Genomic DNA, 14,620 nt, shown 5'->3' on the forward strand with positions numbered 1-14,620 from the left:
GAGCTCAAGTACGAGGTGCCAGAATGAGGAGGGAAAAGCAGGGACCACCATAAAGGCAGGACACAGAGAAGTGACCCAGCTGTCGTGGCACATCACAACAGCCAGAACGAGAGCTGCTGAGCCTGGGCTCTGTACTCAGACCCACTTCCAGCAGAGGCACTGAGCAGGGATTCCAGTGAAAATCTCAGGTTCAGTCCACTTTGACTGACACCCTGCAGTAGTCAGAGCCATGCCTGGCCCTCTGCAGAGCCAGAGCTCAAGCTCTCACTTCACCAGCTCATTCTGAGTGAAGCAACAGCTCTCAACAACAATTGCCAACAGCTCCAGCCTCATTGCCCAACACCTGCAGACAGTTCAGCCAGTGTAAGGTCAACAGGGTGCTGTGAGAAACCAGCATTTCCACCAGTGGAGCAACACTGTGCAGCAACCAATCCTCTGATGGCCAAATGATCCCTTCTCCCCTGGAAAGGAGCAGAGCCTTTTGTTCCTCAGGTGCAGTGGGTGGCCAGGAGCAGGAAAACTGCACGGGTTTGTGAAGTGACAGCAGCCTGTGAAGGATCAGTTCAGGAACTGAGAGGCAACAGGTGAGCTCATCTGCTTCCCTCAGAACCTGCCTACCATCTCCCACTCCTCATTTCCAGGGGAGGCTGGTTCTGGTCAGCACAGACCCATGGCAACCACACATTTAACTCCTGGGCTTGCAGCTCACACTAGAAAGGAACCAGACAGGGTTCATCACTAATAGAAATGTGTCCATCCAAGCTAAAACCCCCCATTAGGAAGAGGTGAGTTCATGCCTTATGGATGGCTCCTGGCAGTGAAAATGCATTTATTTAAACTTAATGCATGGTGGGGGGTGGCAGTGGGGACAGAAAGGCTGGGTCAGGCGTGGAGCTACATCAGAGAATCCCTCTGAGCAGGGGCAAATAAAGAGCTGCAGGACAGGAAAAATATAGGTCTGGCTTGAGTGCATATGCTGCTCTTTATTCTTAAAAGCATTGCAGGCACTGTGCAACCCACTGCCATTAAGGAGCACTGATGACAGGCCACAGAGCAGGAGCAGCCCCACAACACAGGCTCCAACACTGGCTCTGACCTCAGGGCCAGGGCCAAGCAAGCTTGGCTGGGAGAAGTGCAAAAAGGATCAGCCACTGAGTCAGAAAAAACCAGGCAGGGTCTTTGGGGTCTGATGTGTGCGGCAGCAGGAGCATCCCCCTGTCCACACCCTGGCTAAAGGCAACATGATGGCAGGGGAAGAGCAGGGAAAATGGGAAGGCAACCACCCAGCATGGAGATGGGAGGGTTTGACACGGAGTCTGGTTCATTCAAGGCAGGAAAGTGACCCCTAAAAGAAGACAGAGATTTGACAACACTTGCCAAATGCTGACAAACCTCTCACTGATTCTGTGCCCCGTTCTCTTCTTTTGTGTCTGACTAGATGAGGTCAAAACATTCCTGCAGAAATTCAGTGAACTGAGCAGCATTATCAAAGTCATAAACCAATATCCCGGAACTGCAATCAGGAACCAGAGCACTGCTCAGATAAACATTCCTCACTTTCCATTTGCAGCTCAGCTCTGCTCCCACAGCTCTGGAGAAAATGCAAAACAAAATGAGAAACGTGAAAGTAAATACAATATTAAAAAATAAATAAGATGCAGGGAAAATTAGCAAGTCACAGGTAGATAGTGCAGGCTGCCGGGTTCCACTGAAGCACAATTCCTTAGAAAGGTGCCAGACTTTCCCTTGGCCTTCCCTTCATTGAGCACTTCCAGAGAAATAGAAGGAAACCCTGGGCAGCCACAAATTCCTGATCAAAACCACCAAGCAGCTGATGCTGCAGCACTGAGCTGGCTGCAGCTGGCAACCTTGCACTGGGCTTTCCCTCCCCCTTCTCCTTTGTGAGATGATTTAACAAGCTGCAGAATCCCATGGGACATGTCAGCCAGCCAACAGCAATGGAGCATCGTGTCTGGAGCCCAACATGTCCATCTGTGCTGCTCCCTTCTGACAGGCACAAAGCTCTGAGCTTGGAGTAAAAATGTCATCAAAAGGAACTTGTGCAGAAAGAATTGTGGTAGAGCACATGCCCTCCCCCACCTGCCAGGGCCCTTGCAGGGGATGGATGTGTCAATTAAGGGTTTTGGGATGGCAGAAAATGCGTCACCCTCAGCTCACTGTCAGACAACATCAACACACCTCGAAGTAAATGTTTGTTCCCAGCACCCACAGAGATCTGATCCAATACACATCTTAGTGGAAATGTGGGATTTCTAGCACCTTGCACTTATAAGGTATGGGGATGGTGATACTTTATTTAAACATGGACACCATCCTCCTGGTGCAGCCTCAGACCCCTCTATAGAGACAATAACCACACCATGTTCTCCTCATCTCAGCACTAAAAACTTCTCAAGGTCTGTGTGTTCTGCCCAGCCAGCCATGCTCCAATGCTCCTCTGGGCCACCATGGCTTCTTCTGGCCACTGGCCCTTCCCTTAGTGCCATGTCACCCACACTCACATCCCCCTCAGCCTGGCTGCTGCCCACCCTTCCCAAATCCTGCCCACCCTTCCCAAATCCTGCCCACCCTTCCCAAATCCTGCCCACCCCATCCCAAATCCTGCCCACCCCATCCCAAATCCTGCTCACACCCCCAAACCCTGCCCACCCCTCCCCAAATCCTGCTCACACCCCTGGCTGCTGCCCAGCCCTGCTGCCTGAACACTGAACCATGACGTGTCTGACCTGGGGCAGATGATGAAAAGCAGGTAAATAGGCCAAGTCAAGCAGAGACAGAGATTCAGGGACCGAATTACCCCTTCCCTACAGCAATTAAAAAAGCAAATGCAATTATTTTGTACCAACAACTGCACACAGAGTGCACTTTTGCCTTAGGGAGACTGAAAGCAGTGAGACAGAGACTGGCACGACATCCCCCTTCCCCTGTGACATTGCCCAGATCAGTGACAGGACTCTGAATCGGTGCTGGCCCTGCAGTGCTCAATTCTGGGAGCATGGGAAGACCCCAGGATGCTGGGAGGGATCCCTGGGCTGCAGGACACCAGGACAGGCAGGAGAAACACAGTGCTGGAGTGAAAAGGAAATGAGCTGCTCTGATACCAACCAGCAGAATGACAGGATGAGAAGCAAGGCCCTGGAGGGAGGGGGGACTGGAGGATTCAGAGCCACGACAAAGCTTCCACTGAAGCGTTTGGAGCACACTTTACCCTTGAACAGCCCACACCAGCAGCCCAGCCACTCACCCACATGGCTCCATTTAAGCCTGTACCAATCCCAGCTCCAGCTTAACCAGGAGTCCCTGAGGGCTAAAGAAAGACACAGCAAGGAGAGATTAACTGGCAACAGTTCTGGACACAAACAAGGCACCACACAGCACTGACTCCAGAGACATTCCTCCTTGATGAGCTTTTTAATTGGGTGCCCAAAGAGCAAGTGAGAGGGGAAGGAGAGAGCAAAGACAGCGAGAGCAGGAGGGCAAACAGAAGTGACCCCATGGTGGCTCAGATGGGAACATGGGGGACACACCTGAGCTCTGTGATCAGCCCTGCTCGTCGTGTCAGCGCTACACGGGCAGAGAAAGCCCTGACTTGGACAGCAGTTCCTAAGGAAAAGCTCAGGAAAAGAAGGATGGAAATCAGAAAGGACATCCTTTTACTCCAGAAACATCCCTGAAATGCAGCCTGTTAGAGAGCAGGACCAGGAGTGAATGGCCAAGGCAGGAAATGATTCCCAAAGCCCGAGATAGCTGCCAGGAGTTGTCATTACTTGTCTGTGCTATCTGTACAGAGATAAGGTTGGAGCTGACAAACACGAGTGCTGAGAGCTGAGGGCATGAGCCAGGCAGTCACACAGAGGGATGGAGCTGACAGTCCTGCCCTGCTCTGGGAGCCCTGGCAAGGGCAGGGACCCTCCCCACGAGCTGCCAGGGGCAGCTGCACCCATCCCCAGCGCTGGAAAACTGAACCAGTAATGGAACAGGCAGCAAAGAGAGATGTTCCCACATATTTCATGGTGGATCTGCAGCTTCCAGCCCTGGTTTCACCCAAATGCCAGCTCTGACCCTGCCTACAATGACAGCCTCAAACAGCTTTTCCTCACCAGAAAAAAAACTTCGTTCTTTGGGGAACATATACAACATAAGATGTTCCAAACCTCTTGAAATATTTCTGCACACTTCTCTGCAAGAATAACAGACCCAGCTCTGAGCTTTTTCTCTGTTCAATACAGCTCTCCCAGCCAGAAGCTGCTTTCAGCAGCAGAGCCTTTCCCAGCCTGACATTTTTAATGTACAGAAGGAATGTACATATGCCAGTCAGACTCCTAAATATATGCAGGATAAAACTCTCCATGACTTCAAACAATTTCAGGGTTACTGTGACTGTCCCAGCAAATAATTATATCTCAGCTGTAACAACTCACACCCAATAACAACCAGGATCCTCAGAGCTTTTAAACCAATTCTCTTTAGTCTTTATTTCCAGTGAAAAGGAATGTCAAGGTCACATCCTGTTTCACTCCTTCTGTGAAATAATTTCTGTTGAGATTAGAGGAAATATTTCCAAAATGCCAAATCCAGCACAAATTCCACACATCCTCCAAGTTCCATTTTCAGCTGTTCTGACTCAGAGCAGATGAGCCACAGGAGCTCAGACACAGCTTCACAGCCTGCACCAGGCTGAAAGGAGCTGTGAAAGGAGCACAGGGGCAATGCAGTAACTGAAAACCATGCAAAGGTGGTTACTAACAACACTCCAGGACAGGCACAAGTCATCCATGGGGATCACAGGATGAGCTGAGGTCAAACATCTCTTACAGGGAGTCAATCTGACAGAGTCCCCACTGTGCAGTGAAAAACCATGGCTAAAAAATCACTGGAAAGAAGCACCAGGAAAAAACCAACACAAGTCCACAGGACACAGTCTCCTATTTAAGCCATCTGATGGATTTCACTGTCCTTGTAACAGAACCAAGATGATGATGCAAAGCTTTGAAGTCTTCAGAGCTTAAGGCTTTATCCTAATCCTGTTCCTGATGCCTAAAAAAATTGTGCTGAGTCCTGAAAGTGACAGCAGTGAGGAAGAGCCTGTGGAGCCCACCTGGGTCCCTGCATGGGGGTGCTTCAAACCTCAGCAGGCACCCAGCCTCCAGAATCACATTCTGTTCTAAAATCAGGTATTTTGTAATGCCAAACTTGGGTGGATTTCTCAGTGTCTTAATTAGGATGAGGCAAAAGTCAATTCACCTAATTTCCAACCCACTTTAATATTAGATTTGAAAGACCACCTATGACATCTTCAGCCTTGCTCGCCTCAGGAGTCTGCACAACAGCAGGCACTGGGATTAGATAAAAATCTAATGAGATAATGTATTTACATCATATTTATGGCACTCACTCTCAGACAGGGTTTTGTTCTCTTGTATTGAGGACTGTCCTCAGCACACAGCACTGCAGACACTTCCTTTGAACTGGAAAAACCTTGAGGTTTATTTTTAAATCTAATTTCCCTTTAAAAGAAACCATGTATTAAAATAACAAGGGAGGAGTGTGAATGTACCTGGGCTTACCAAACCTAAACACCAACTCCAGCTCAACTTTCCTCCAGCTGAATAACTCAGGCTCCTGCAGAGTGTCCAGTGAAGCCATGCACACACACTCCTCCTATAATTCCCTCAGCATCCTATGTCAGATGTACAATCTGATTTTCACCTGGAATCCTCAACAGCCACATGACAGCAAGCCAAGAATGTACCTAAACACAGTCCCAGCACTTTGCATCCTGCAGCCTCCCAAACATGTAAAGAGCTCACCCTCACTAACCCTGGGGAAACAGCCACCTCAACATCCTGCACTTGCCAGAGCCAGCTAAAATCCTTGACTTAGGAAAAAGGAATAACCACACAAATCTACACACTGCTGAGACAGAAACAGTTCCAAACTAAAGCCCCTTATCCAGCAGGCTGGAGGCCCAACTGGATTTTCTTCCAGGATACAAACAGCTGCAGGAATCCCTGCTGAGCATCCAGCACCACATCCACTTAAAGGGCAATTGAAAAAGTTTAACTCCACTCTGATTCATCCAAACTTCTCAAAGCTGAGTATTTCTCATTGAGTTACGGCACCAGGACAAAGTAACTTAGGATTCAGGTCTAGAAACGTGCTGTGATGTGATGGACACCCAGGTACCCTGTGGCATTAATGTGGCCTGACCCAGGGCAGGGCATTTCCCCACCCATGAGGGTGCAGGAGCACAACTTTATGGAAGCAGGACATAAAGAGCTCTGAGGCTCTGCAGGTTTTGTGTAAAGAGGGCACATTCGCACACTCCAGCTCAAATTTCATTCCAAAGGCAGCTGACACCTTCCTGCCCTGTGTTTATTGGAGCCTTTGCCCCCTCCCCAGCCCCAGGCTCAGCCAGCCCAGGTGCACCCGACATTTCCAGCTCTGTTTTCCTCCCTCCTGCAGACAGCAGCTGTGTTCACTTCGCCAGTCGGTTGCTATAGAAACAAATCAATCCTCAATAGTTTTATTTTTACCAGTTTCTGTGAAATAGGATTTATCTCATTTCCATGACTAAGCTGTACTCTGGAGTGAGCTCTTTGGGACAGTGACAGTGCCAGCTCAGCAGCGGGCAGAGCTCGTGCTGCAGTGACAAGAGCAAAGAGCCATCACCCGTGTTCAGAGGCACCTTCTCATCTTGAGGCCACTTCACCTTGAAAGGATTCCACAGGCAGAGCACTGCAGCACTCCACAGCTGCATCTGAGGAGCAAACCGAGCAGGGGTGGATGGCACGGCCCGGAAAGGCAATGAGCTCACACAGAGTGGAGGTGTCAGCACATGTTCTCTGCTGAGAGCCAGCCTGGCAGGCCCTGGGCCACTGCCACAGGAGGGGCTCAGCCTCCAGGAACTGCCTGTGCTTTGTGCCAGGGCAGCTGAGAGAGGCTTTCCTTCTGGCCTGGCACGGCATGGATGCATTTCCTCCACTCTCTATTACCTGTACTGTGTCACACCTTTCACCCATGGCTTTTCTATCCTGTTTGTTGCCCTTCAGTCTCACTGAAATGATGCATTACCTCACAAAAACCCAGCTGGATGAACCCTGTTTCTTGGCTCAGCTGCTCCCAATACACCAAACACTGTTCCAACCATTCATCTCCAGAAAGTTCTGCTCCCTACCAAGGGGCCTTCCCCAGCTGGAGGGGACCTGTGGCACTGAGAGGAGCAGCTCCTCTTCCCCCACACCCACTGCTGGGGCAGAGCTGCTGCACAGGGAGCAGAAGGGAAGGGGAGACACTGCTCCTCCTGCCCTTCCCTCCTGCTGGATCCAGGGGTTTGTCAGACCTGCCAGCTCCAGTGTTTCCCCAACACCCTCTGGGCAGAGCCTTCCACTTCCAATCCCCTCTCCGCCAACCAAACCCTGGAAACCTGGAGCTGTCCACAGCCCACTGGGAAGGGAGGGAGACAGGGCTCTCAAGGGGGTTCACAGGAAGGAACCCTCCCACCCACCAATTCCCATGTGCCCAAGAAAGCCCCAGTCCTGCTTTGCCCACTGGCTTGGGCGAGGGGAGCAGGGCAGGGTTAATGACCCAGCCCTGAACACAGAACTGCACAGACCACAGCAAGCAAACAAAAACTTTCCAAAACTGCATCACAAGATCACACAGAGACAAAACAGTACAGAGTCACAGCCAGTAACTGCAGCCTTTGAATTCTTAAAGAAGTACTTAGGAAACAATTCCCTGCTGAGCCCGGTGCACACCTGTGCCTGTGGCACAAGCACCTTCAGCAATCCCTGTGCTCAGGTGTGTAATTAAACAGGGATCCGTGCACGGGAGGGTGTGGAGAGGAGAAGGTTTAGAGTGGGTGAGATGATTAATCACAGCAGCAGGAGCAGGGGAAGACCCAGCATTGCCCTGTTCTGTGGGAATGCAGCAGGAGCAGCTCCCTTGTGATGAGGGAGGGAAGAGAGGGAAGCACCTCGCTGGGACAAGCCTGGGAGCTGCACCTTGGAGCTGCACCTTGGAGCACCCCTGCTGTTGTCTCTGCAGGACTCTGTGCTGACCCACAGGACTGGGGACACATGGAGGGACAGACAGCCTGACCCTGACCTCGGACAGGGCAATCCCCCCCTTCCCTGGCAACAGCACTGTGTCCCCTCCCCAGGGAATGGCAGCAGACAGGCACGGTCTGAGCCTTCCCCAGGAGCACACAGGGCACGATCAGATCCCTGCTGTGAACCATCAGCCACACCAGAACAAATACCAAATCCCACTTTTTAAAAAAAATAACTCATTTTTCTGACTCCTAACCAGCCTTGGACTGTTGGAAGCCACCTCAAGTGTTCTGCCATCCCACCACGTCACTCTTTAAACCAACCAGACCCCTCAGCAGCAGCTGAAAACCGGCTGGAACAAGGGTTGTGGCTTCTGTGGAGCAGCACTCGACCCTTCCCACAGCAGATGTGCACCCAAACTCCTCATTCCCAGCAGAAGCATCTCCTTGATACACTCCCTGGGGACTGCATGTCCCATCTGGGGCTCAGCAGCAGCCTCAGCTTCCCCCTCTGGCAACACAGAGCCAGACTTTTCACAGCAATGGATGGAAATGAAAAGCTGCTTCTGCAGCTTTGGCTTTAACACAACCCATCCCTCATTGCTCCTGGCAAAGCCTCCTGAATGCAGCCTGATAGCTCAGCCACAGACTGCTCTGTTGTTTCCCACCTCTAACTTCACAATAAACCACTAAAAAAAAAAAAAATACAACAAATCAAATTCTGCAGCTTGGATGCAGAAGTGGCTCATAACCCCAAGGAACCTCGAGGACTCACAGACCATCTCTGATTTCTGCACTTGCTGTTGCTCACAAGCCTTGAGCTGTGCATGCACAGAGTGGTTTTCTCCCTGGCTGCTCACACGGTGCTCCTGCCTGTGCCATGGCCCACGGCTGGAACTGGAGCAGCCAGGCCTGGCTGAGGGGCTGGGATCTGCCCCTCACTGCTGGGCCAGGCCCTGGCAGCTCCCAGGGGCTGTGTGGATGCCAGCAGGGAGCCCAGCCTCCCAAAGCCTGGCAGCCATCACCTCTTTGTGAGCCCACCATCTGCTCTGGCAAATCCACGCTCCCATTTCCCCCTCCTGCTTCCTCCTCATTCCCCAGGCTTGCTGTCAGCATTCCCCACTCCCATCAGCTCCCACTGGGATTTATTCTCCACCCAGTGCCCTGACTGTTACACCCTGGCACATTCACCCCTCCAGAGACTTAAATTGTCTTGGAAATTCCTCCTCCTGTGTCTTATCCCACTCCATCCCTTTCTGTTTCCTGCTCACCTGCAGCCACGGGTGGTTGGAATCTGTGCTGCCTCCACACCCAGCAGGCCCTGCTCGGCATGGGAAAGAGCAGCACAGCCCAGACTGTGACAAAGTTCACATTTAACTGATAACAGACTGATGGCAGTTCAGGTTACCTGATAAAGCACCACATTCAAAGGAATTTACTGCCAGGGCCATCTTCTACCACTTCACGGAGCAGCACTTGCTGTCTTTGGAAGAGAAATGGCCCAAACCAAAGAGTGCCTGATCAGAGCAGGTGCCAGCTCAGCACACACCAGGTGTAATGTGGGAATTCCAAGGAATGCCTGGTTTGTACCCCATCCAAAACTGTATCTTTGAGACACCTGAAATGCAGAACTGACAGAAAAAGATGCGACGGGAGAGAAGAGCTTTAGAGCTTTGGGAACAGGTTATCCAAACAGTGGGACTTAAACAGAAACTAAAACAGGGACCTGAAATTGGGTGGAGAAAAGAACAAAGGTGCTGGGCCAGCAGAGTGTTTATGATCCTGCTCTGGAAATGAGCTCTGGGGGAGGAGAGCAGCTCAGCAGTTCCCATGTCAGGAGAGACCCTTACAGACATGAGGAGCCTCAGCAGGACCAGGGATCAGGCTGAGCAGGGGAAAATACAGAGCACACACACCTGACTGAGGGCAGGCTTCTCCCCACAGCCAAGGAGGGCAAAATCTACATCAGAAAAGCTCCCATGTTCTAGCATTGGAAAAGGTGAGGTTTTCTCCACCCTAACATTCATCTGTCTGCTCCCTGCAGCCTGCCCCAGCCTGTCTCCTGCACTCTCTGGCCTCTTCTTGCAGCTGCTTCTCATCAAAACCTCGTCACAAGCTCCTCAGAGCCAGAGCCCAAGAAGTGGCCAGGAGGTGGGAAACAGCCACAAAGCTCCTAAATGGCAGCAGGTGGCACCCAGGACACGTTGCCATGCCCCACAACGTGCAGCCAGAGCAGGAATCAGAGTCACAGGCACAAATCCCAGCTGTGCAGGGAGAAACAGGCTCAGGGGCTGGGACCTGGGCAGTGTCACGAGCAGGTACAGCCAACAACCATGGCAGTGAGCACAGAATATGAGTGACAGCTGTGACAGTCACCTTCCTTCAGACATGTCTGTGCACCAAGCCCTGTTCACATGTGAGAAATAGTAACAGGGATGGCCTGGATCACCCTGGCACCACGGGACTGTCCCAGGGAAAGGCAGGGAAAAGGCCCCATCGTGCCCAGGTGCAGTCAGGCAGTGCTGGATCGGTTCAGCTCACAGGTGCTCAACTGCACCGACCCTCTGCACTGATCTGAGCCCCCTGTGGGCACATCCATCCCACTCAAACAAGGGCTCAGACTGTTTAATGCATCAAAAGAGAAGAACAAAGCTCGACCCAAGGTAGATTTATGTTTCAGAGAGGCAAACGTGTGCCCCAGGGCAGGGCGAGCTCTCACATGCCTGCAGGCTTCTGCCACCAGCACAACCTGCAGGTATCTAACTGGGTTATGTGAAAGGAAAAACACATCAAATTCAGCCAAAAAGGGGCAAGTCACATCCCTCGGAACAGCCAGGTTGTGTAGCAACAGTGTCGCTTGGCCCTGGACACAAAGCTCCTCCACACCTCCCAGTACAAACCCATTGCTCAGGGACCAGGAGCATTCCCAGCGAGGCCCAAAGCTGCAGCTCCAGCAGCGAGAGGTGATGCCAAAACACGGGGACGAGAAAAAAAACCTAACAAAGGTCCAAGAGCTTCAACCAGCAAATTCCACAGCACGGGGCTGAGGACGAGCCGACCCCAGACCCGGCAGGGTGTCACCGCCAGCCGCGACAATGCCAGCGCAGGGCCCGGACACCCGGGAAAGCCACCCCGGAGATCCCGCACCGCCGGGATCCGGGACCCCATGGAACCTGCCCCGGCCATGGAGCCCTCCGGACACCGCTCAGCCGCCAGTGCCGCCATCCGCAGCACCGGCACAGCAGCGCCCTGATGCCAGGGGGACCGGGGCAGCACCGAGCGCTGGCGCTGCCGGCTCCATACAGCCACAGAGTCACTGCCCTGTGCCCTGCCAGCCCACCGAGGGCACACAGCCCGAGCAGCTCCGGTGGCACCGAACACTCAGCGGTGCCCAGGTCACACCCGCTCACAGCCCGCTCGGTCCCATCCCACCGGGAGCCCCCAGCTCGGGGCACAGAGCGGGGACAGACCCCGGCCTCCCCCGCAGCGCCGCACCCCGGCACCTCTCTGTCCCGCAGCGCTGCACCTCGGAACCCCCGCACCGCTCTGTCCCGCACCCTCCCGCTGCACCCCCTTCGTCTGCCCCCAGCCCCACATCCGACCCACAGCTCCTGCGCCCCCCTGTCCCGCAGCGCTCCCGCTGCACCCGGAGCGCATCCAAACCCTTCACTGCCCCCAGCCCCACACCCGACCCACAGCTCCCGCTCCCCTCCCGGCCAGCAGCCCCCCAGCCACCTGCCGGAGCCCCCGGCTCATGCCCTGTCTCTCAGCCCCGGGCCGCGCTCACCTGAGCAGGCTGGACAGCGGGTGCCCCACACCGACGCTCCCGCCGCCGCTGCCGCCGCCCGCCGCGGAGCCGCCGCCGCTGCCGCCGCCGCCACCGGAGCCGCCGAAGCCGGAGCTGAGGCGCTTCCCCGAGAGCAGCTTCTCCACGGCCGGGAGGTTCCCGGTGCGAGCGGCCTCCAAGAGCTCCTGCTCCTTCCCCATGGCCGGCGCGGCCCGGCCGCCCGCGCGACTTCCGGGGCGGGGCCGCGCCGGGCCCGGGGGGCGGGGCCTGAGAGGGCGGGGTCTGATGGGCGGTGCATGGGCAGGGTGTGAAGGGATGGGCGGTGCAAAGGGCGGGGTTTGTGTCGGCCCCGCCCCTGAATGCTGCCCGTGGTCCCTCAGCCGTTCTCGTTTTGGGGGGGTCTGGGGGCGCTTTCCCTGCGGGGCCCGGGCAGCGGGGTCACTCTAACGCCGTGTCCCGGCAGGGTCCTGGCGTGGGGAGGGCGGCTCGGAGAGCGGCCGGTCGGTCCGAGCGCGGGGTGAGGCCCGCACAGGCCCCCTCCGCAGCCCCGCTGCCATGGCGACAAGCCCGGCCCCGCGCATCCCCTCACGGCGCCCGTAGCGGTGCATCATCAGGAGGAGCCGTTAGTATGGCGACATGCTCCGCCTCCATCGCGGCGCCCATGGAGTGCGTCATCAGGCTGCGCTGCCGAGTCACTGTTGCCGTGGCAACAGGCACCGCCCCCTGGCGCGGCGCTCGCGATTTTGTCATCAGAAGGCGCCGTCGCATCTCCGTTGCCATGGGTTCAGACGCCACCGCCCCCCGCGTCTCCGGTAAAGGTGCGTCATCACGAGCCGCCCGCATCACCGTTCCCATGGCGATAGGCTCCGCCCCCTCGCGGCGCCCGCAGTGTTACGTCATCAGGAGGCGCCGCGGGCGCGGCCATGGCGGACCCGGCCCGGGATGTGCTCGGTGCTGCCGCCGCCGCCGCACCGGAGCCCCCTCCGGGCTCCTCCCCGCCCGCCAGCGGCGATGGGGCCGCGGCTGCGGGGGAAGCGGCCGCCGCGGAGGGAGCGGGAGAAGGCGAGGTGGGGGAGGCCGGTGGTGCCGGCGAGCTGAAGGCGGAGGTGGCGGACGGGGAGGTGAGGCGGGAGCGGGAGCGGGGCCGGGCCGGGCCGTGGGGCCGCAGAGCGAGCGCTGCCCTCTGGCGCAGGTGAGGAGCGCGGACGGGGAGGCGGCGGACGCGGAGGAGCCGGGGCTGCAGGCGGGTGCGGCCAGGAAGGTGAAGCTGGAGCTGAAGGAGCGGAAGGAGAAGAAGCAGAAGGTGGACGAGGACGAGATCCAGAAGATGCAGTGAGTGCCTGCGGGTCCGAGGATCCGCAGCCCCCTCCAGATTTCCCTCCCACCCCGCTCCTGCCGGCCCTGGCCGGTTCCGCGGGAGCGGCTGGGAACGGTCCTGTGCCCTGCAGGATCCTGGTCTCCTCCTTCTCCGAGGAGCAGCTGAACCGCTATGAGATGTATCGGCGCTCTGCCTTCCCCAAGGCCGCCATCAAACGGGTACGGGAGCGGCGGGAGCCCGAGCGGGGCGGACCCGGAGCCCTCCGGAGCTCAGCCCATCCTGAGCGGCTCCAGCTCAAATCCCCCATCAGGGGCTGGGAGGTCCTTGCGGGCGGGGCTCTGACTGTCCCCGCCTGTCCCTGTCCCTGTCCCAGCTGATCCAGTCCATCACCGGCACCTCAGTGTCCCAGAACGTCGTCATCGCCATGTCGGGCATCTCCAAGGTGTTCGTTGGGGAGGTGGTGGAGGAAGGTGAGCGACAGGGGAAGAGCCCAGGGTGAGCTCCCTGCTTGGAGCAGGTTCTCCATGGTTCTCCCTTCCAGCAGCAGCTCTGGCTCAGAGCAGGGCCTGCTGCAGCTGCCACAGCCCCTCTGATCCCCCAGTGCTGCTGCTCAGGCAGAGCAGCTGGGCTGGCAGCTGTGTGCCTCAGCCCCAGAGCAGCTGCAGGATGAGGATCTCGTTGGTGCTGCAGGGCCCTGAGCTCTAAACCTGCCCCAGGCTTCCCTTGTGGGACAGGAGATGAGTCAGGAGGGGATCACAGCCCAGCCAGCCCCCAGGGCTCCAGAGCAGAGGGTCTGAGCTCATCCCTTCCCTGGATCCACCATCTCCACACTGCCTGGGTGCTTCAGAAGCTTTTTGTCCTGCCTGCTGCCCTGGGACTCCTGGCAGGGAGAGGAGCAGCTCCATTCCTGGCTCTGAGCTGCAAACCCCAAACACAAACATTACCTGTTCCTTTCAAAGTGCACTGAAGCTGCAGCAGGGGATGGGCAGAGCTCAGCTGGCCCCTGCCATGAGCTCTGTCTGTCTGTCTGTCCAGCTCTGGATGTGTGTGAGAAGTGGGGGGAGCTGCCCCCCCTGCAGCCCAAGCACATGAGGGAGGCCGTCAGGAGGCTCAAGGCACGGGGGCAGATCCCCAACTCCAAGTACAAAAAGATCATTTTCCACTGAGAGAGGCTGAGAGGAGCTTCCTGCAGGACCTTCCCGCGTGGACTCTTCCACAAGGCCCCTCTGGGGTGGCCTGTGGGGCCTCAAGGATGTTCCTGCTGTCCCTGCCTGCCCTGGGCAGAGCTGGATGCACCCTCAACCTGGACTTTGGGGTCTCAGCACAGCAGGGAGAGAAATCCAGGGGCTGCAGAGCATTTCCTGCTGGCCCAGATGTGCCATCTCTGCCCAGATGTGTGGCTTTTTTTGTACATTAAACTTATTCTTGTGTTCATAACCTG

The 14,620-nt window shown here is 55.9% G+C and overlaps 2 protein-coding genes across 3 annotated transcripts in view; one reads left to right on the forward strand and one right to left on the reverse strand.

Moving 5' to 3' along the window:
* ANKS1A (ankyrin repeat and sterile alpha motif domain containing 1A) overlaps window positions 1-12,061 on the reverse strand; it is a 73,938-nt gene extending 61,877 nt beyond the window's left edge. For both annotated transcript variants that reach the window (XM_066565042.1, XM_066565041.1), the window contains exon 1: window positions 11,862-12,061. In XM_066565042.1, the coding sequence (XP_066421139.1) occupies window positions 11,862-12,061 (200 nt within the window). The remainder of the gene's footprint in view (window positions 1-11,861) is intronic.
* Window positions 12,062-12,784: 723 nt separating this feature from the next.
* On the forward strand, window positions 12,785-14,616 carry TAF11 (TATA-box binding protein associated factor 11). The gene is made up of 5 exons (XM_066565145.1): window positions 12,785-12,982; window positions 13,054-13,193; window positions 13,310-13,397; window positions 13,553-13,649; window positions 14,215-14,616. The coding sequence occupies exons 1-5, from the start codon at window positions 12,785-12,787 to the stop codon at window positions 14,343-14,345; spliced, it is 654 nt and encodes a 217-aa protein (XP_066421242.1). The 3' UTR covers window positions 14,346-14,616.
* The last annotated feature ends 4 nt before the right edge of the window (window positions 14,617-14,620 follow it).

This window comes from Molothrus aeneus, chromosome 24 (assembly GCF_037042795.1).
Source record: "Molothrus aeneus isolate 106 chromosome 24, BPBGC_Maene_1.0, whole genome shotgun sequence".
Classification (NCBI taxonomy): domain Eukaryota; kingdom Metazoa; phylum Chordata; class Aves; order Passeriformes; family Icteridae; genus Molothrus; species Molothrus aeneus.

Coding starts and splice junctions, on each gene's coding strand:
- TAF11 (XM_066565145.1), top strand. CDS start 12,785: ATGGCGGACCCGGCCCGGGATGTGCTCGGTGCTGCCGCCGCCGCCGCA. Junction 12,983..13,053: donor CGGAGGTGGCGGACGGGGAG/GTGAGGCGGGAG, acceptor CCTCTGGCGCAG/GTGAGGAGCGCGGACGGGGA. Junction 13,398..13,552: donor CCAAGGCCGCCATCAAACGG/GTACGGGAGCGG, acceptor TCCCTGTCCCAG/CTGATCCAGTCCATCACCGG.